This window comes from Theropithecus gelada, chromosome 3, assembly GCF_003255815.1.
Source record: "Theropithecus gelada isolate Dixy chromosome 3, Tgel_1.0, whole genome shotgun sequence".
Taxonomy (NCBI): Eukaryota; Metazoa; Chordata; class Mammalia; order Primates; family Cercopithecidae; genus Theropithecus; species Theropithecus gelada.
The window spans coordinates 85,024,854-85,046,126 of NC_037670.1; the positions used below are offsets into that span (position 1 = coordinate 85,024,854).

The following is a 21,273-nucleotide window of genomic DNA, read 5'->3' on the forward strand; positions in this document are numbered from 1 at the left end:
CAGAACAAACCTCAAGAATATTTTTAGGAATATAAAAAATACCCCAACACCCAGCAAGGTATAATTCACAATATATGACATCCAATCAAAAATTACTAAGCATGCAGAGAGGCAGAAAAATATAACCCATAATGAGTAGAAAAGCCAATCAATCAAAACTGATACAGAAATGAGCCAGATGATCAAGTTAATGAATAGGTATTTAAACATGTGTATTCCATATGTTCAAGAAGCTAGAAGAAAATTGAACACAGTATACACAGAAACATGAAAGACATGAAAAAGACTCAAATCAAACTTCCAGGAATGAAAATGACAATGTCTGAAATAAAAAATACATATACACTGGATAGGACTAATGGCAGATTAAATATTGCAAAGAAAAGATTAGTGAACTTGGAGACATACAAAATTTAACTATTTAAAATGAAACAGAGCGAAAAGAGACCAAAAAAAAAAAAAGGCACGAGTGGGAGAAAAAAAAAAAGCACGAGTGAGCTCTGAAACAACTTTAAGCAACAAAACATATGTGTACTCAAGTCCCTGAAGAACAGGAAAGACAGAAAAAACAGCTGAAGAAATAATGGCCTAAAATTTTCAAAATTTAATGAAAACCCTAAGTATACAGATACAAAAAGGTCACTGAACCCCAAGCATAAAAAATAAAGAAAATAAAGAGGACACAACATAATCAACTGCTTAAATTCAATGATAAAAGAGTAAATCCTAAAAATAGTAAGAGGGAAAAAACACATTAAATACAGAGGAAGAAAAATACTGACGACATTGAATTTCTCATCAAAAACAATAAATGTGAGAAGAACCACATTTTTAAAATACTCAAATACAAAAACTATCTCTCTAGAATTCTATACACAACAAAAATCTCTTTTAAAACTAAAGGTAAAAATAAGACTTTTCCTAACATAACATACAAAAGTTGAACAAATTCATCAACAGAAGACCTGCACTACAAATGTTAAAGAAAGTCCTTTCAGGCAGAAGGAAAATTATACCAGACAGAAATCTTTATCTACACATTTTACCAGTTTGGTTCTTTATAAGAATCCTCAAAATTACTTACAATACACTGAAGAACACTTTAGTACTCCAAAAGATGCCACTACCATTTTGAAGGGAAAATGGTTAATTCAATTTCCTAAATGTTAATGTACATTACTAGAATTTCAAATTTGAAATTGCATTAAAAACTCCTTAAGAATTACGTACCATGGTAAATTTATCAGTAAGCGCTTAACCAGATAAGCAAACAGCTGGGGAGAGAGAGAAAGACAGATGAACAGACAGATTGAGAGAGACACTAAGAGATTTGATCTTGTGTAATGGTAGAAACTGGAACTAGTTTGTGTAAGGCAGGCAATCAAGAAAGACATTTATAAAGTGGGAAAAGCAAGAACAAAATAGGATCCACAATCACCAGCTGAAGCCCACCAGAATGGACTGAAAACTGAAGTCCATGTTGGTTTTTATTCTGACCCTGATAGTCTCAAGGTGTCTTGAGCATGCTGGGGTCCTTCCTGACAGGCCTAACCCAGGAGATGGAGAAACTGAAAGAGGACTCCACAGAAGGTAGGGCAATTGCAGCCTGGCTACTATTACCTCATACCAACAAGGAGAGCCAGGAGAGAAGCCGCAACTTGTATAAGCTACAAAATGGCTGCTGCTTCACTTCTGCCTCATCTCATGCAAGAATCTCTCCTGTGGCTCATCCTAAACAAATTACAGAGAAGGGAACTCTGGAAAATAATTTCAGCCTAGCAAAGCTGACATATTACAAAGCTACCACCATAAAATTCCATTTATCAAAAAGAACTCCATTTGACTTAAGTTCTCGCAACTCAAAATTCTAAACTTTAAACTTTTAATACATATGATCCTTCAATTGTATTATCAATGAGTTTCATCTAACCATACCATTATGTATCCTAGAATATTCTGATAAGAAAAATTTCTTCTATAAATGAGAAAACCATTTCAATGACTAATATCCACAAAGACATTACATTACTGTACTAAAACTATATGCTAATTTTTTTCCCACAATTTATCCTTTCTGAAACGGAGATGTATCTTACAATCAATGGCATGTCTTAGTTTACTTGGATTATTTCTTCCTGGAATTAAAAAGGTATTACCATGGCTTCTCAGGCTCAATGAAGCAAGATAATAAAGGCTTCCCAAAATCTTTACAGGAACTATTGATTTTCTATTAAAATTATAATCAGGACAATCTTAAATAAATGTAAATCAAATTCCATAAAATGTGAAACATAATTTAAAAAGTATTAAAACTATTTTTTTCTGGTTTTCAATCAAAACATGGTAAGTAAATGGGCAATGTGGAACAGTTATGTGATCGCTAGAGGGAGACAAATGACTGCTGAGTTTTAGTAATACAAAATCTTTCAATTCATTTGTTAGCTGTTACAAACTGGTATTTTCGTCCCTTTAAATGCCAGAATACCCACAATATTTGTAAAATGATAAAGTGCAAAATAGTGCTCTTTTTAAAACTTCTTAAAAGAACTGGAAGGCCACAGAAAAACACTAAAGATGCATAAAAAGAAAACACTGTAAATAGCTTACATATAGTAAACCAGGACTGTCCAAGAATGATAGTTTTTAAGTATATGTTTTTTTAATCCTTTTCAAGACCATAAAATCCCATATCCGAAGTAAAATGTCACCTTCAGATCCTTCTTTTGACTACAATAAAAACTGGTCGGAATGCCACAAGCCCCAAAACTCATTGTTACCTATTTATTCCACAAACACTCGATGAATAAAGAGACATACCACACTTGCGTCTGTTATTATAAGCTATTGTAATATAGCAACAAAAACACCTATCTTGGTTTTTCAGGTTCTCAACTTTGCCACTTGTTAACTAGATGACTTATCCATGAGGAAGCCTGAACTCAGAAAAACTAAGTGACCACCTTTTGAAAGCAATTTCAATGAGAATAAAAAGGAAAACTCTATGTGATGACAAGTTATTCTTTGGAGTACATGCTGTCACTCTACAACAATGCGAAATATGTTTACATTTTAGAGAAGAAAAAGCCAAGAAGATAAAGATAGCTTAAGAGGTCCACACTAGCCAGAGAAGAAATCTTGCACATTGTCTCACTCCTATACCTATGATACTTCCCAAATACCTGGTGATGTCTCCTACCCAGTTTGTGAAACTTAAGAATCAAAACAGTATGAGTACATTTAACAGTTTGTAACTCCATTACAAACTCCATTGCCTCCATTACATCGTTTTGGCAATATTACTTTAATATTCTCAAATATAATATAGTTCAAAAATGTCTTGAAGTACATCATATCCATTTTGTTATTCAAGTTGAAAATACAATTATATGAAAAAACTCAATTCATAGTTTAGGCTCCAAAAAATTATAAACTAAGCTAACTGAAAAACTTAATGGGGCACAGCACTTTTTAGTCCTGTTTGAAAAACAAGATTCAAAATCATTGGTTCTCTGAGCCTCAATTTTAAATCCTTCAATTTCCAATATGTATCTAGCACTCCAAAATACAAATGAGAACACAATGAAACACACAAACTGCTAATTTTCACAGAAGTCTTTGATAAATGTAAAGATGGGGTTTTTTAAAAATACTCATCAGTACAATAGATTATTTGGCAATAAAAGGAATGAATTAATAATATATATTACAACATGGATGAACCTTGAAAACATTAGGCTAAGTGAAATAAGCCAGTCACAAAGGCCACATATTATATAATTCCATTCATGTGAAATGTCCAAAATACACAAATCCACAGATACAGAAATTTCAATTAGTGGGTGTCTGGGACTGGGGGAAGGAATCGGAAGGTAAATGGAAAGTAACCACAAGTAAGTAAAAGCTTTCTTTTGGGGATGAATTTGTTCTAAAATTAGACTATGGTAATGGTTGCATGATTTTGTAAATACATTAAAATCCACTGAATTGTATAAACTGGTGAACTTTATGATATACAAATGACATCTCAATAAAGCTGTTTTGAAATATAATCAATTAGATCAGCTCACATCTTTGGCCCTCAGAAGTATGGAGTAGTGGTTAAAAGCACTGATGGAGCCATACTGCTAGCCTCTATCACTTACTAACTGTGCAGTCACGGACAAGTAAGTAGCCTCTCTGGGCTACCTCTGAAAAATGCAGATGATACTGCTTACTTCACAGGATGAAGTTAGCTAACATATGTAAAGCACTCAAATCACTTTCTGGCTTTTATTAGATGTTATATGAGTTATTTTTATTAATGAGCCTTTTTCAAGAGAGGAGGGGAGAAATCTTCCCTTACAGTTGAACCAGAAATGAATGGAAAATTATCCTTAATAATAGTTACTTTTCAAATCTAGGATGTACATGAATAACGAAGTAGATACCACAAAAATCTAGGGGAAATATAATACGTAATTTATTGTTTCTCAATTTATAAACATTATCTTGTCTTAGTTTTAATCTACTTTGTAATCCTAGTTTATTCCTTCAAGCAGCCAATTTCATAAAATAACATTAAAAACATATAATTTAAACCAATCTGTTGTAATAATCCCAACATATCCAATTCTTTTAATTCACTGAGTTAAAGAATTGTAATTATCAGAATTTCATTTAGTTTTAATTATTAGAGCACTTTAGAGTGATAAGTCAATGTGATAAAAGATGAAAAATTTTATTAATAAACAATTACAGACATTTAATTTACTTTTATTTTTTGTCAAGTATGGAATAGGTAATAAGCTAGTCATATTATTTTATAAAAGAATCGAAATGCAATAAATTTCTATTATGAAGAAAATGAAGGTCTCTGCTTATTACATGGAGTATCCATTATAAAACTTTAAATGAAATTATAGATGATACATCAGAACAATCTTTCAGATATTCAACAGTTGATATACTCAGTACCTCAAATAGAAGACCTCTAGAACTACTATAGGATTCATACCATGGAACAGATTTAAAACAAATGCCAAGAAATGTCACAGATTTTATAAGCCATCCAACCAGACCAGTTTGAAAGTCTGGAGCTGTAGCAGCCCAGCAGGAGACTAATTTTGGAATATGAAGCAAATTCATAAAAAAATAAAAAATAAATAAAAAAACTAAAAGTCCGTTGACTAGTAACAAAGAGGAACAAAGAGGAACTATCTCTCCTGGCAAACACGTTTTATCCCCAGAAATAAACAATTGTCACCACATATGTTTTATAACTTAGAGTGTTTTTTTGGTTACAGTATATATGCATTATACTTTTAGAATCTGAGGGAAATGCTATGAATTTCCACTCCTGTTGGATGACACTTTATATTTTAGTCCTTCCTTGATGATTCTCTGGTTCATATTATGAAAAATAGTAAAATAATAATAGCTACTTACATTTAGGGACAACCTCCCATGCATCAAGTACCATTCCAAGTACTTTTATCAACCTTTTCTATAATATGGAGCATCATTTAAAAAATCACTTTCAAGTGCCTCCCAGAGAATATGCCCCAATGCAAGAATGGCAGCAGAGAAGTGGTCTCCTCCAAGATTAGTGACTGTCATCAAGATTTAAGAGTTGCCATAAAAACTTCTGCTGAAGACCTCTTCTGAGCACCAAGGCCACAATCTCCTACAAGTTTTGCTTCATTAATCCCCTGACCTCAGTCTACCACTTTAGTCTTGTCTGTAGTCCTTAACCCCTTTATCACCTGGAAAGGACAGAGAATGTGAGACTGTTTAAATTTCAGCTACTACTCAAATGAACCACAGAAATGGCCTGATGTGTGTATATATATGTAATTTCACATAAATGAAGGTCTATCATTCTGCCATTCCTATTCGAACAATCATCCATTCTTTTCTTGGATTTCAAAGTAATCAGAGTTAAAACCCCAAAGGCCACATTTCAGGATATTCTTGATCTCATGGGCTTAGGACATGGTGAAATGGGCCTTTTTCATGAGTTATCTATCTCACCTTGATCCCTCTGGCTTGTAATACAGTGGGAAAAAAAAAAAAAAAAGATTGACATTACACTTTGGAAAACTGCCAAATCCAGGTATAAATCATGAGAAAAATATGTAAAGAATGGAGAAAAAGAGAGTAATAACTACACAAAGCAGCAAGAGATTACAACAAATGAGTAAAAAAAAAAAAAAAAAAAAAAAAAATTAGCTGAATGTCCTAATAGTCATGGAGGGCACGTATTATGAGATTTCACTATATTTTAATATTTGGTATACCTGCTTGAAAGGTTCAAATGAAAAAAGTAGTTCCTTAACCAAATGGAAAATCCTACTCCTACAGTCCTACAGTCTGCTGCAGGACACTAAAAGTAAAACTGGCAAATACTTGCATATTTTTAACTAAAAAGACTAATGATGAAAAGACAGAAGTGAAGACTTCACAGACATTTATAAGGAGATTTGTAAATGTACACAGTACTTGACATTATGTTTACCCTCTAACTCAAAAGAGCAATCCTCAAACAAATAGAACAAAGCAAGGAAAATCTTTTCAGAATTTAAGACTTACTTGTATAACATCTCTGCCCAGGTGTGCAATATATAACCATTCCACTGGAGTATAAAAATGTTTGAGAATCACAGGACTAATAGTTCATGTAGCAATTATTAAGCAATTGCTGGAGGCCTTGTTGAACAAAAGGATAACAGAACAGACCCCATCCTCAGGAAACAACAGCTCAATACTGTCAATGGGCATAAGTATATCCCACCAGCTCTACTATAAGTGAGACTGTAATATATATGATCACAGTCTGTGTAAGTTTCATCAGAACAAATTGCTTTTCTTGTGAAAATATTAAACAATTCAATGACTAGATAACTGTTTTTTCACTGTTTTTGGCTTCTTACAAGTCTATTTCTATTACTAATGAAGCCACAATGTTTTCTGCATGCATTGTACCTGTCTCTCTCTTTCTTAGCTCAAGAAATTCTGCCAATTTTAACTAGTTTGTTTCTTAGGATAATATAACATTTCTCCCATTAAAAATTTCAAAATGTTGTCTAATACTACATCTTATTTCACCAAATTACACTTTTTTGAAAAGTAATTTTAATTTATGTATTCTATTTTTCCTTTATTCAGTGCTTATCATTTCTAATTGTATTTCTAAACAAGAACAAAAAATCTATCAAGTATTCTACAATTAGATGTAAAACATCTGGAAATAGTTGTCAGGGACTACCTCAACAAGCCTGGTACCAAAAGTCTAAAAGTATTTTAACCATCTTACAAACATAAAAGCAGCTGTGGCAGAAGGTTAATAGGAACTGACCTGTTCTTGTATAAATGTCTATCTAAAAGGCTACTTTTCTCAATACCTGGTTTTTGCTTACTTAATTGGTTCAGCTCTTTTAAAAGGTGGGTTTCAGGCAATATACTATCAACTTCAGTCAGTTACACAAGACACAACTAACCTTTTGTTCCGCCTGCAGTTGGTCACATCTTTCCTTCTCATGGTTAAGTTCTCTTTCCATTTTCCCAACTTGTTCTCGAAGTTGTGCTGTTTCTTTTTCCAGAACGGCAATTAACTTTAACAGTTCTTCTTTTTCTTTCATGGTTTTCTCAATTTTCAACTATAAAGCAAAAAACTCAAATTAAATAGTTTTTTGCTTAATCCTAAAATATGTTATTACAAATTCAGTTTTCCATTTCCAAAAAAAATAGTGAAGACATTCACAGAAAGAACTTTTACATTCTACCTACTTAGACTTCAGTTAGAAAAATTCAACAATCATAAATTTAAACCTTCTTTTGGTTGAGCAAAGAAGAAAATATTAAAAGAAGATATAAAATGAGAGAACTGTATTATGAAGTTGGCTGCTAATCATTTTTGAGATCAAAACTAAAAAAAAAAGGCATATTAATTTTTCCGTTAATTACGGGGCTTTCTGATCCACAGTAATAATCAGATACTCCGAGAGGAAAAGTTGTACCTCTTCTGGAATGCAAACCTATAGGAAATCTTTGAATCTATCACAAACTTATATGGTATATATGGCCTTCATCTATGGAATTACTATTCAAAGTGCTGATTCTTTAAGACATCAAGAAATTTATAGGTTCTATATATAAAATGGCCTCTACTTGGCTAAATTAAAACACTCTTCATAAGTAAAAATACAAATTTTAGGACAAACATGCAGACTGTAACAATATATTAACAATATACCTGATTCTTACAGGAACAGCCAACAGTTCAGGAAAATATGAACTTCAATATTCTAAAATATTAGTAAATTAATGGTCATAAGATAGTAAAACAAAGTTTAATATTTCTCTTATAGGAAGAATGAAGACTCAGAGGGAAGACTTAACAAAGGTGGTATTATACATTTAACTGGTAAAATGTTTTTCCTCCATATACCCTAAATTGGTTTTCCAGGGTCATGGGATTATGAAATCAAACTGATTAAATTCTAAAATGGCTCTTATCAAAGTTGAATAGCTGCAAACTTTCTGAATGACTCTTCTACCTGTTCCAACAAATCAAACCAAAATGCCAGGAAAAGTTTATTTATTCAATCATTGAATTTCTTTTATATCTTATCTATTTTTTAAAAATGATTTGAAGTAGATTGCAATAAATGGCATTCAATAAAGTCAACAGAAAATTAGAACCAGGCAAGTATATTACCCATAAAGGTTAGTATCATTATTAATTTGGCATTAAATCTGGCTCAAAACTATCTGGCAGCTTAAAAATAAAGATATATCTTGACAAAGCGCAATACAGACTTTATAAAAGAATCACCTTTTCCAGTGGTTTATTTAATTCACATATACTTTCTCGAGTTCACTAAAGCTTAAGTAGACATTTTAGAAGAATTCAAATTAGATAAGAACGTATATGTCTCATTTCTTGCCTCAATTTTGTATTTTGAAATACGTTAAGAATACAAAATAGTTAAAATTTTACAATGATCATCCAAACATCCATCACCTAAATTCACTAATTATTAATATCTTGCCATGTTTATTTTATCTCTCTTTATATACTTAAGCTTATGTATCCTTTTTTCTTCTAAGCCATTTGAAATGAAATTGCAGACACTTCACTCCTAAATACTTCAGAGCAAGCATCACCTAATAAGGACAGTGGCTTTAAACCACCACTATTATTATAGCTAAGAATATTAAGAATAATTTTATATTCCCCAATAGGCCATAGTCAAATATCCCTCACTATCCCCCCAATTTTTTTTAAAATCTAGGATATAATCAAGGTCCACACACGGCAAAATTATGTCTCATTAATCACTTTTAATGTCAACAGGGCCCCAGATAATGTCTCACATTTGTACTAATTTTGTGCAGTTTTAGATAAAACAAAAACTTTAATGAATGTGGGGATTTTAAAGACTCATCAAAATATTGGTTAAAAAAATTTAATCTTAGAAATACTTCAGAAACAGCAATTTTCGTTTTCTTTATAAAGTACCCTTTGCAAAGTAGGAAGGAGTGAAACAGAATGTGGTATGTCTCAATCTACTTGAAGAAAAAGTACAACATAGATGTGAATGCCAAAATGCCCATCACTTTTCTGTTGGAGGCCCTGAAATGAGGGTGGTCTAATAAGTATTCAAAAAGCTACAGTATAAATACTAACTGCATTCTTAAGATCTGGGCTTGTTTCAGCATCTTTGACTGGCATTCAAATACAAAGCTAAAAACCTTGATCATCAGGCAGTTGCACCACAAAATGTTTTAGTCACCCTATAAAAGTTACATTTCTTTAAGATAAGAGAGGAATTTCTGGAAAGGGGAAGGAAAGATATGAAAGAATTCACAATAAAAAATGATTGGTTCCTCCTAACCTAGTTTGACTGTCTAATAAAAGTATTATATCTGTAGCCTCTTGTCTTTTTGCTCCAGTCTCAGTTCTTTGAGGTAAATAAAAGTAAAATCAAAGGCATTAAATATTTACATGTTAAAAAAATCTATCCAACTATAAAAAAAAAGCAATGGCTGCAATAGAAGAAATATGAATATAAATTAGCCAAAAATGTATAATGAACCAATTTGAGAAGCTATTTTTCTTACTATTATAATAGCGGGCACTATATATAATTAATCACAATAACTCAAATATAGCTGTAGTTTTTTAGGTATAGGATAAAGATACTGAAAAATGTGATCTTAAAATGAGAAAAGAATGTCACTCTATTTTCTCTGTCAATGACTACTAAAAATTAATACATAAGGCATTATTAGACCATCTACACAGTAAATTTATATTGAAGCCATTATCATGACTCCATAATATTATATTTACAAAAACAGTAAATAGTAAATAGCTTTTTAAATTTTCTTTTTAAATTATGGTTAATCTAGGCTTATCCATTTCATCAGAAGTACAACAACAGGAATCATTCTAAAAATGTTCAATCTAAATTAAGAGACTGGGAACCTCTCCTGCCTCACTGCCACACTTTAGAAAGAGAATGCTCATGGTAGTGAAACCAAGTTCACATCCTTACAGTTAGATTTACTGATTTATACCATTATCCCAAGCAGCTTCATCCCCAAATTGGTAACATTCTACAATGAAATGATTGCGCCACCACAAAAAGTTAGGCAAAGGAACGTAAAGAAAGTTTTAGACCTAAACTCTCCCAATTGGTACTTACTGCACTATCTACTATGCACAAAATAAGGACAGGCCCTAGGGACAGTCCCTGCCACAGTGGAACCAACAGCATAATTATGGCCGAAAGATTTTTTAAGCATTTCAAGAAAGACACTCTATTTTAGTTAAAAAGCATTGGATTTTTTTTTTTTTGAGACAGAGTCTCGCTCTGTCACCCAGGCTCGAGTGCAGTGGCGCGATCTCGGCTCACTGCAACCTCCGCCTCCCGGGTTCAGGCCATTACCCTGCCTCAGCTTCCCGAGTAGCTGGAATACAGGCGCCCGCCTCAACGCCTGGCTAATTTTTTGCATTTTTAGTAGAGACAGAGTTTCACCGTGTTAGCCCGGATGGTCTCGATCTCCTGACATCGTGATCCTCCCACCTCGGCCTCCCAGAGTGCTGGGATTACAGGCGTGAGCCACTGCATCAAGTTAAAGCATTCGATCTTTGTGGCAACTCTCACATAACCTTAAAGTTCTTAAAATGCCAACCGACATGAGCTCTGTTCTTAAAGTTATCAGTGAATCACTATCTCACTGTGAACACCAACCTCAAGAAGGCCTGCTTTTGTGGTCACCACTAACATGTCAGAATTTCCTTCATCTTCCATAGTAAGCAGCTCTTCAACTGGAGAAGCAGCTCGAAACTGGAAAGGTGTACTTGCTCCACGAATTTCACCCTTATGGGTAACATAACAGAACTGATAAAATTCTCCATCATCATTTGGAAGGTAATATCCTAAGAGGAAGTTAACAAACAAAATTATTAAACTTCCTATTATAAAATTCATGTTATTTCAATTTAACAATACTTGCCATATCTCATTCCGCACACTGTTCTTGGCACGTATCTGGGATATGTCCTTTCTCCTTTCACAAATTATCAAAACTAGACTCTTCCTTCCTCCTCAAAGTTAAAATTTTTCTTCTCTTAGGTTTAAGCTTATATTCCCAGAATATCCTTTCCCCTTGTATCTTCTAGGGCAAAACCCACTCATCTGGGAGAAGCAAGTATATACTTTACAATGGGAAACAGGCTGGAGGAGGAGCAAGGGAAGAACCAATATAAAAATCTACTGAGGACTGGGAGTGGGGATGGGAATATGTCATTTAAAGAAATCTTCCCTCCAATTTGACATTCATTACATGTAAATGAGAGATATTAACTAAAGGAATATGCTGCACATGTGAACTATATGAAGGCAGAAAAGAAGATGAGGTCTGCTAGTGCAGTATGGTAAAAATAAGCTTTAGAACCCAGTGCAGTGGCTCATGCCTGTAATCCCAGCACTTTGGGAGGCCAAGGTGGACAGGTCACTTGAGCCAGGAGTTCCAGACCAGCCTGGCCAACATGGTGAAACCCTGTCACTACAAAAAATACAAAAATTTGCCAGGTGTGGTGGCATGTGCCTGTAGTCCCAGCTACTAGGGAGGCTGAAGTGAGAGGATCGCTTGAGCCCAGGAGGTCAAGACTGCAATGACCCATGATGGTGCCACTGAACTCAAGCCTGGGCGACAAAGTGAGACCCTGTCTCAAAAAAAAAAAAGCTTTAGAACCCCACAGCTCTATTCAGAATTCCAGCTCTACCACTATTATTTACTTAACCTCCCTGAGCTACAGGCTCTTAATCTGTTAAAAAAAAAAAAAAAAAAACAGGGGTGGTGGCTCATGCCTGTAATCCTAGCACTTTGGGAAGCTGAGGCAGGTGGATCACCTGAGGTTGGGAGTTTGAGACCAGCCTGACCAACATGGAGAAATCCCAACTCTACTAAAAATACAAAATTAGCCAGGGGTGGTGGTGCATGCCTATAATTCTAGTTACTCCGGTGACTGAGGTAGGAGAATCGCTTGAACCTGTGAGGCGGAGGTTGCAGTGAGCCAAGATCGCGCCTCTGCACTCTAGCCTGGGCAACAAGAGCAAAACTCCATCTCAAAAAAAAAATTAAAGAAAAAAAAAAAGGCTGTCTCAGAGATCCAAAATATTAACAAATAGATAATATATTTATAGTATCTAGAATAATATGTTCAATATTTGCCCCCTTCTTCCCTCAATTTGTTATTCCACTTTAAATTTTGCTGGATTATTGTAACTTAAAATTAATCTTTGCCTCCCCCTCAAAGCTCACACAGTACTTTCTACATTAAAAAATAAACATCTCCTATCGCTTCTCAGCCTTTTTGGCTAAGATCAAGTGTAAAAACTACATACCTCCACAGTAAACCTAACATTACTGGTTACTATGTACATGACTTACAACTACATCAGACCTCTAAAACACCGTAGATACCACACACACACATTGAGGGCACATGTATGTGTATATATTTGTGCATATACATATTAAAAAATTCAGAATTCCCCACAATGACTTGTAAAAAGAAAACATTCAATAATTGTGAAACGAATAAACAAAGATAAATATCTTACCTTATTAATATCTACCCCAAAAGCTATAATCACTATGCTTGCTATTCTTTCATGCCTTGAAATTTTCAGCCTCAGTTATTATACCTACTTCGCCTGATTTCACTCTTTAAAAAACAGCTGGCTGTTCTCCTTAGAAACAGAGAGGACAGGCCGGGCACGGCGGCTCACGCCTATAATCCCAGCACTTTGGGAGGCTGGAGCGAGCGGATCGACGAGGTCAGGAGATCCAGACCATCCGGGCTAACACAGTGAAACTCCGTCTCTACTAAAAATCCAAAAAAATTAGCTGGACGTTGTGGTGGGTGCCTGTAGTCCCAGCTACTCAGGAGGCTGAGGCAGGAGAACGGCGTGAACATGGGAGGCAGAGGATGCAGTGAGCCGAGATCACGCCGCTGCACTCGAGCCTGGGAGACACAGTGAGACAGGCTGTGTCTCCCAGAAACAGAGAGGAGAGGCAGACAATGTATCACATAAGATAAATTCTTGTGGCACTTTAAAGCGAAGTAGTAGTCCACAAAAAGAAATTAGGAGGGGTGGAGCATGTCAAAAAAAGTACAGGAGCCTACTTGAAAAGCTCCAATGGCTAAAGCTGAAACAAGTAACAAAAAAAAATACGGTATTAGACTTTATTTCACAGAAGAAATTAATGATTCCATGGAGAAGACGACAATTCTTTCTAACATAATGATCAACTAATAAATATACAAGTAATGAACTTCATTAGACAAACACCGCAATAATCGTAGGCAAGATGCACGGAGGGATACTAAAATTAGTGGCTGAAAATATGAGGAGAAACAAGATATTTCCACAGTCTCAAAGTAGCTCCCTTTTAATATGCATTAATTACAAGGGGAAAAAAATAACTTTATTTACAGTGGAGAAACCCAGAAGACACAATCTTAAGCAATCAAGATTATTATAACCAGTAATAAGATATATGGACATCACATACTCCCTGATAAAATGTACTGAGAAAGGTACAGTACTATTTCTATGGCATTCTTCCCAAAAATGCATAACTTCAATCTAATGATGAGAAAACAATGAGCAAAACCAAGATGAGAGACAAGCTACTACCAAAACAAACAACAACAACACAAAATGCTAACAGTACTTTACAAGAAAGTAAAGGTTATGAAAGATAAGGAGAAACCAAGGAGACTAAGACAACATGACAACTAAATGCAAAGAGGGATTAGGGACGGGATCTAAGAACAGAAAAAGAACAGTAATGGAAGCACTGGTGAAATCTGAGTAAGGCTTGTACTTTAGTCAATAGTACTATACCACTATTAAACTACTGTTTTCTTAAATAAATGTACCATGGTCATGCAAGATGCTCACATGAGAGGAAGCTGGGCAAAAGGCATACAGAAAATCTGTGAGCTACTTTTGCAAGTTGTCTTTACATCTAAAATTACTTCAAAATACAAAGTTTAAATAAGCAAATATCATAGACATGTATCTGGCAATATACATTTTTAAAGTTTTTAAAAATCCACCTTCCTAATCTCTACTAAAAACTTACTAATTCATACCAACTTCCAAATAGCCACTAGGCTCACTTAAAAGCTTAACTAGAAAACAAATATACAGCATAATTAATCAGCTCTGGCATCAAGACATTAGAAACTCTACAAACTAGGTATTCAAGGTCTGATTCTTTTTTTTTGAGACGGAGTCTCACTCTGTCACCAGCTGAAGTGCAGTGGCCTGATCTCGGCTCACCGCAACCTCCACCTCCCTGCTTCAAGCAATTCCCCTACCTCAGCCTCCCGAGTAGCTGGAATTAATAGGCGCACGCCACGACGACTGGCTAATTCTTTTGTATTTTTAGTGGAGACAGGGTTTCACAATGTTGGCAAGACTGGTCTCAGGTAATCCACCCACCTCCGCCTCCCAAAGTGCTGGGATTACAGGCGTGATCCACTGCGCCCGACCTCAAGGTCTAATTCTTTAAAAAACAAAAACTTCACTAAAATAAACTGCTAAAAAATATGGTTCAAAACCATTTGAGATAGACCTAATTATTCAGAGCTGCAATTTAAAGCTGCCTGGAAAAACTGTTGTCAGATAGATACTGAAAATAAAATCGGAAAAAGTAAAAACAAAATTTTCGAGTCGAATTTTACAGACTGTGCCTTTAGTGTTCAACAAGATTATAATAAATAAATAAGGGTTCATTTAGGAAAACAATCACGTTTAGGTACTGTTAGATGTTTCGGGTTTCACATTCCAGGATTCTCATGACTCATCCACAAAATGAGCAAAGTGATTTGCATTATGCTTGAAAGCCCTTCTATAACTCTAATATTTGATGACTAAGCTTTCCTTGACTTCCTTACGCAACAAAAAAGTTCTAGGCAGGCAGATGCTTTTATTTCTGAATTTCAAAACTCAAAATAAAAATGAACTGTTGAATTTTCAGAAACTTGTAAAACATATTGCATTTATGCTTAGTGCCCATGAATTTTTGAGACAGGGTCTCACTCTGTTGCCCAGTCTGGAGTGAAGTGGTACAATCTCGGCTCACTGCAACCCCAGCCTCCTGGGCTCAAGTGATCCTCCCCACCTCAGCCTCTCAAGTAGCTGGGACTACAGGTGCACACCACCATGCCTGGCTAATTTTGGGGATATTTTTTGTAGAGATGAGGTTTCACCAAGTTGCCCGGGCTGGTCTCAAATTCCTAGGCTCATGCAATCCATCCTCCTTGGCCTCATAAAATGCTAACATTACAAGCGTGAGCCACCACGTCTGGCCCAAAAATGTTTTTGAAGTATTAACAGAAATAAACTGGATGCTTTTTCTCTCTCTCTGTCTTTTAACCACTTTTAAACTTATTGCTAAGTCCCTAATAAACAAATGCAATAGTCACTATAACACATTAAATAACTTTTTTTGCAACAGATGGAGTCTCGCTATGTTGCCCACACTGGTCTCTAACTCCTGGTCACAAGCCATCTGCCTGCCTCAACCTCCCAAATAGCTGAGATTACAGGTGTGAGTCACCACTAAAAAAATAAGTTAACCTGGCAGTTAACTTATTTTTTAAGAGGAAACCAATCACAATAAAAATGATTAAAAATAAAACAACAGCTGTTAGGAAAGAAGTTTTAAACATAACAAAACTGGTTCCAATACACACCTAAATTTTATTATCTAAAAAAAGCTATTTTAAAAGATAAACTACATATATAATTTATAACATTTCCTTATCCAAAAACATCTATGGGGACCTAAATCATTGCCCATATTACACTACAAGTTCTATCCTCTGCATATTGGTTTCCTGGCACAGAACATAAGGAAATATCTTTATATATGCAAGCTCCATGCACTCACAGTGCCAATTAATGTTTAGACCAAACATATGCAAAATTCAGAATAAAGTGAAAAAAAGTTTTTAAACAAACAGACCACCAAAATCCAAAACATCAAATGCTGCTGAAATGTGGAGTAACAGGAACTCTCATCATTCATTGCAGGGAGGAATGTAAAATGGTACAAGCCACTTTGGAAGACAGTTTCGCAGTTTCCTACAAAACTGAACCTATCATACAATTAATTAATTACATTCCCTGGTATTTACTCAATGAAATGAAAACTTACATCCACACAAAAACTTGCACAAGAGTGTTTATTGTAGCTTTATTAGTAAGTGCCAAACGTGGAAGCAACCAAGTTCTCCTTCAATAGATTAATAAACTATGATACATCCATTCAATAGAATATTAATCAGTAATAAAAGAAATGAGCTATTCAAACCACTAAAAGACATGAGGGAATTTAAACCACATGTTACTAAGTAAAAGAAGCCAATCTGAAAAGACTACATATCATATGATTCCAACTCTATGACATTTTACGGCAAACTGTGGGGACAGTAAAACATCACTGGTTGCCAGGGTTTTACGAGGAGGGAAAGAGAGATGAGTTAGTGGGACACAGGAGACTTTTAGGGGAGTGAAGTTATTGTTCTTTATGATACTGCAACAGTAGGTATATGTCTTCATACATTCATCAAAATCAACAGAATTTACATCACACAGTGAACCCTGATGTAAACTATGAACTCAGACAATAATAGTGTATTAATATTGGTCCATCAGTTGTAACAAATGGAGCACACAAGATGTTAAAATTAAAGAAAGCAGGGAAGGGTAGTGTCAGGGACTGCAAGAGAACTACTTTTCGTTCAATTTTTTCTGTAAACCTAAAACTGCTCCAAAAAAGTTTATTAATTTTTTTAAATTAAACCATCTGAAGCTGATTAATCTGAGCCTAGTTATTTTAGAAGGCTGCTCTGCACATGTCACCAAAATCCAAGTCAGATATTGCCTGATAAAAAACAGGACATTTTAACTTAGATAAGACCGTATCAATTAGATAATGTGTATTTGTTTTTGTTTTTGTTTTGAGACGTAGTCTCGCTCTGCCGCCCAGGCTGGAGTGCAGTGGCCGGATCTCGGCTCACTGCAAGCTCCGCCTCCCGGGTTTACGCCATTCTCCTGCCTCAGTCTCCCGAGTAGCTGGGACTACAGGCGCCCGCCACCTCGCCCGGCTAGTTTTTTTGTATATTTTAGTAGAGACGGGGTTTCACCGTGTTCGCCAGGATGGTCTCGATCTCCTGACCTCGTGATCCGCCCGTCTCGGCCTCCCAATCAATTAGATAATGTTAACAATTATTTGCTGAAAACTGTCTGCCATGCCACTGGTTCCCAAACTTCAACATAACAGAATCACCTGTTGATCTTTCCAAAATTCTAAAACCCAGGCCATACCACAGACCAATAAAATCACAACATCTGGAGGTGGGACATAAATTTCTGCATGTCTTAAAGCACTCAGGTGATTCCAAATTACAGTTAAATTTGGAAATCACTATACCAAAGCTATGTGCATAGGCTCCAAGTTATGCTGCCCTTAAAACAGGCTGATGCTCTCTCTTAGCAACTATAACAAAAGCTAAAACTCAAGGGAGGGATCACTATAAAAATGTTTTGGCCAGGTGTGGTGGCTCACGCCTGTAATCCCAGCACTTTCGGATGCCAAGGTGGGTGGATCACAAGGTCAGGAGATTGAGACCACCCTGGCTAACACGGTGAAACCCCATCTCTACTAAAAATACAAAAAAATTAGCTGGGCATGATGGCGGGCACCTGTAGTCCCAGATACTTGGGAGGCTGAGGCAGGAGAATGGCGTGAACCTGGGAGGCAGAGCTTGCAGTGAGCTGAAATCGCGCCACTGCACTCCAGCCTGGGCAACAGAGAAAGACTCCGTCTCAAAAAAATAAAAATAAAAAAAAGAAATCAATAATACTAGAAATGTTTATCCCAAATTCAAACTGTCTTTTAGTTCCTTTCTGAAGTAAGCATTTGCATGCTAACAAAGTATTTTCATTAAATAAATATTTTAGTATAGTTTGGTTTTTTAGAGGCTTTTCTTTTAGTTTGTTAAAACAAATTTAATTTTTAACATTCTGAAGATGGTAAACCAGATCAGATAAGGGAGAAATGATTTGAGGTTTCATTTTAAAGATTTAGGGCCAGCCATGGTGGCTCACACCTGTAAACCCAGCATTTTGGGAGGCCGAGGCAGGTGGATCACCTGACGTCAGGAGTTTGAGACCAGCCTGGCCAACATGGCAAAACCCCGTCTCCATTAAAAATACAAAAATTAGCCAAGCGTGGTGGTGAGCACCTGTAGTTCCAGCTACTCAGGATGCTGAGCCACAAGAATCACTTGAACCCAGCAGGCGGAGATTGCAGTGAGCTGAGATTACACCATTGCACTCCAGCCTGGGTGACACAAGTGTGACTCCGGCTCAAACAAAAAAGATTTACACGATTTTTAAATTGCATTAAAATATGTGAAAATGTGTGAGACAATAAACTTTATTTTAAATCATTCATCTCATAATCCCGAGCACTTTTTTTTTAAAGTAATGATTCATAAAATGTAAACTTCTTTCTGCTAACATAAGAACATTCTTAATAGAGCCCATTGCTTAAAGATATGAGAAACCCAGAGGAAAAAGTCTTAATTATTAATAGCCAGTCCCAGGAAAGAGCAATAAAGTCCTAAAATTTTTTTTTTAAACACAAAGGCAAATAAAGTTCTCAATAGCAAAGAGGCAGTTTTAGAGAATGTTCAACCTGGGGTCAAATGATAAAGAAAATTCAGGTCATCCACCAACTTTAATGGTAAAAACATTATATTTTTATTTTTACCAACATTTAACTAAAATTTCAGCATGTACTTTGATTATCAGTATTTGTGATTTTTGTCACCAACAGGAATTACTTATATGTTAATACCACATTACAATTGTTACAGGTATCTCAATGTTATCTTACTTGGAAATCATGGCAGCGATTAAATCTGCCAATAAAATACATCTTGTTACACAGATTTTGAAGCACATGTATTAATATATCAAAAATCTGTTATTGTGATATTATAATTATTTCAATATAATTGGTTTTCTTTGCAATTTTGTCTTACTTTATATTCATTAAAATATTATTCTGAGACAGAGTCCACAAACTTCACCAGACCAAAAGAAATCTATGACATACACAAGAGTAAGAATTCACTTTAATACAACCCTAAAGTCAGTAAAATTATAATACAAAATTACTCTGCAGCAAATTCTTTGATAGATCTCTGAATAAGTGTTATTTTTTTTTTCAAGTTTTTAAGTTGTGGTAAAAAAACACATAAAATTTACTATCTCAAGCATTTTAAAGTGTATAGTTCAATGTTAAACACATTCATATTGTTGTGCAACTAACATTATCTCCAAAATTCATCTTTCAAAACTGAAACTCTCTACCCCCATTAAACAATAACTCCCCATTCCTCCCTTGAGGGAACCTGAACGCCCTGCAGACCACCATTCTACTTTCTGTGTCTATCCCTACTCTAAGTACCTCATATAGTGGAATTATACAGTATTTTTCTTTTTGTGATTGGTTTATTTGGCTTATAACATCCTCAGTGTTCATCCATATTATAGCATATGTCAGAATTACCTGAATAAGAGTATTTTTAAAATTTTGTAAATAATGCCAAGCTAACACAAGAATGAATTTTATATTACTTTATATCCATTTTATAATAAAGGAACTTACACATGACAGAATTAAAATAACTACAAGTTCTGTTAATCATTTTTGTGGTTTTCATCTGGACTATTTCCTCACCTCTTTTTTGTTACATTATTCTAATATCTGTTATCACTATTGTATTGTTTTCTCACTTGAAAAAAAAATCCCCAAAAATTAATACCTAAAAAGAAACCCACTCTTCAGTGAAAGTTAAGACAACAACCAATAACTTTTAAATGTCTACATAAAACATCATGTGGCCTACACTAGACAGTTACATTCTTAGGGCTTTTGCTAAGTAAAGACACAAATTAATTCAACTTTGGTACCCTGGACATACCTGAACAAATCATTACAATGGAGTACAACATCTCTAACGGCAATAAGACATCCAGTTTCATCGAGTTCTGCAGTTTTCAGTCCTTACCTTGGAATGCTAGTACACAATTGACTGTTGATCCTTCCACATAATGTTCAGGCATAGGGGACCATAAAAACGTGTAATAATCACGAGCAGTACTCCATCCAACCTAAAGGGAAATAACAAAAAAGGCAGGTTTATAAGCAAATAGTTTAATATTAGGCTCATACAGCATTTTTTAAATTGTATTTTATAGTTAAAATATACATTTAATATGTTTACAAATCATGAGTATTTTAACAAGCATGTCAAATTATTTTTACATTAAACCACAGCCTAATGCTATAAAAATCTACATAAATTGAATAGTAGAATTTCTACTGTATTAAAAAGGAATTTGCTTCCAATTTCTCAAGGATAATCCATCCATATGATCAAATATAAAAACTTGTTTTGATTAAAATTTAATTTCACTAAACACAGCAAGTTTTTAAATACTTGTTATTTATTTTTTATTGACCACAGAGTATTATTTTCAAAGGTGGCACATACTGAATGTCTAGTAGATCCAACAACTGAGGGAGTTATAGACTAAAGAAAATTAATATTTAAAACATTAGACATGCGTTACAAATTCACCTCTGAAGAATTTTCAGATATATCAAAATTCAAAAAACTTAATT

The 21,273-nt window shown here is 34.8% G+C and overlaps 1 protein-coding gene across 7 annotated transcripts in view; it reads right to left on the minus strand.

The window, feature by feature from the left end:
- Window positions 1-21,273, minus strand: part of TAX1BP1 (Tax1 binding protein 1) — a 92,377-nt gene that overhangs the window by 54,215 nt on the left and 16,889 nt on the right. For 6 of the 7 annotated variants that reach the window (XM_025381209.1, XM_025381208.1, XM_025381211.1 and 3 more), the window contains exons 3-5: window positions 20,657-20,759; window positions 11,238-11,425; window positions 7,476-7,634 (exon numbers count right to left, since the gene is read on the minus strand). In XM_025381209.1, coding sequence (XP_025236994.1) covers window positions 7,476-7,634; window positions 11,238-11,425; window positions 20,657-20,759 — 450 coding nt within the window. The remainder of the gene's footprint in view (window positions 1-7,475; window positions 7,635-11,237; window positions 11,426-20,656; window positions 20,760-21,273) is intronic. The other variant, XM_025381212.1, reaches the window with a different exon arrangement.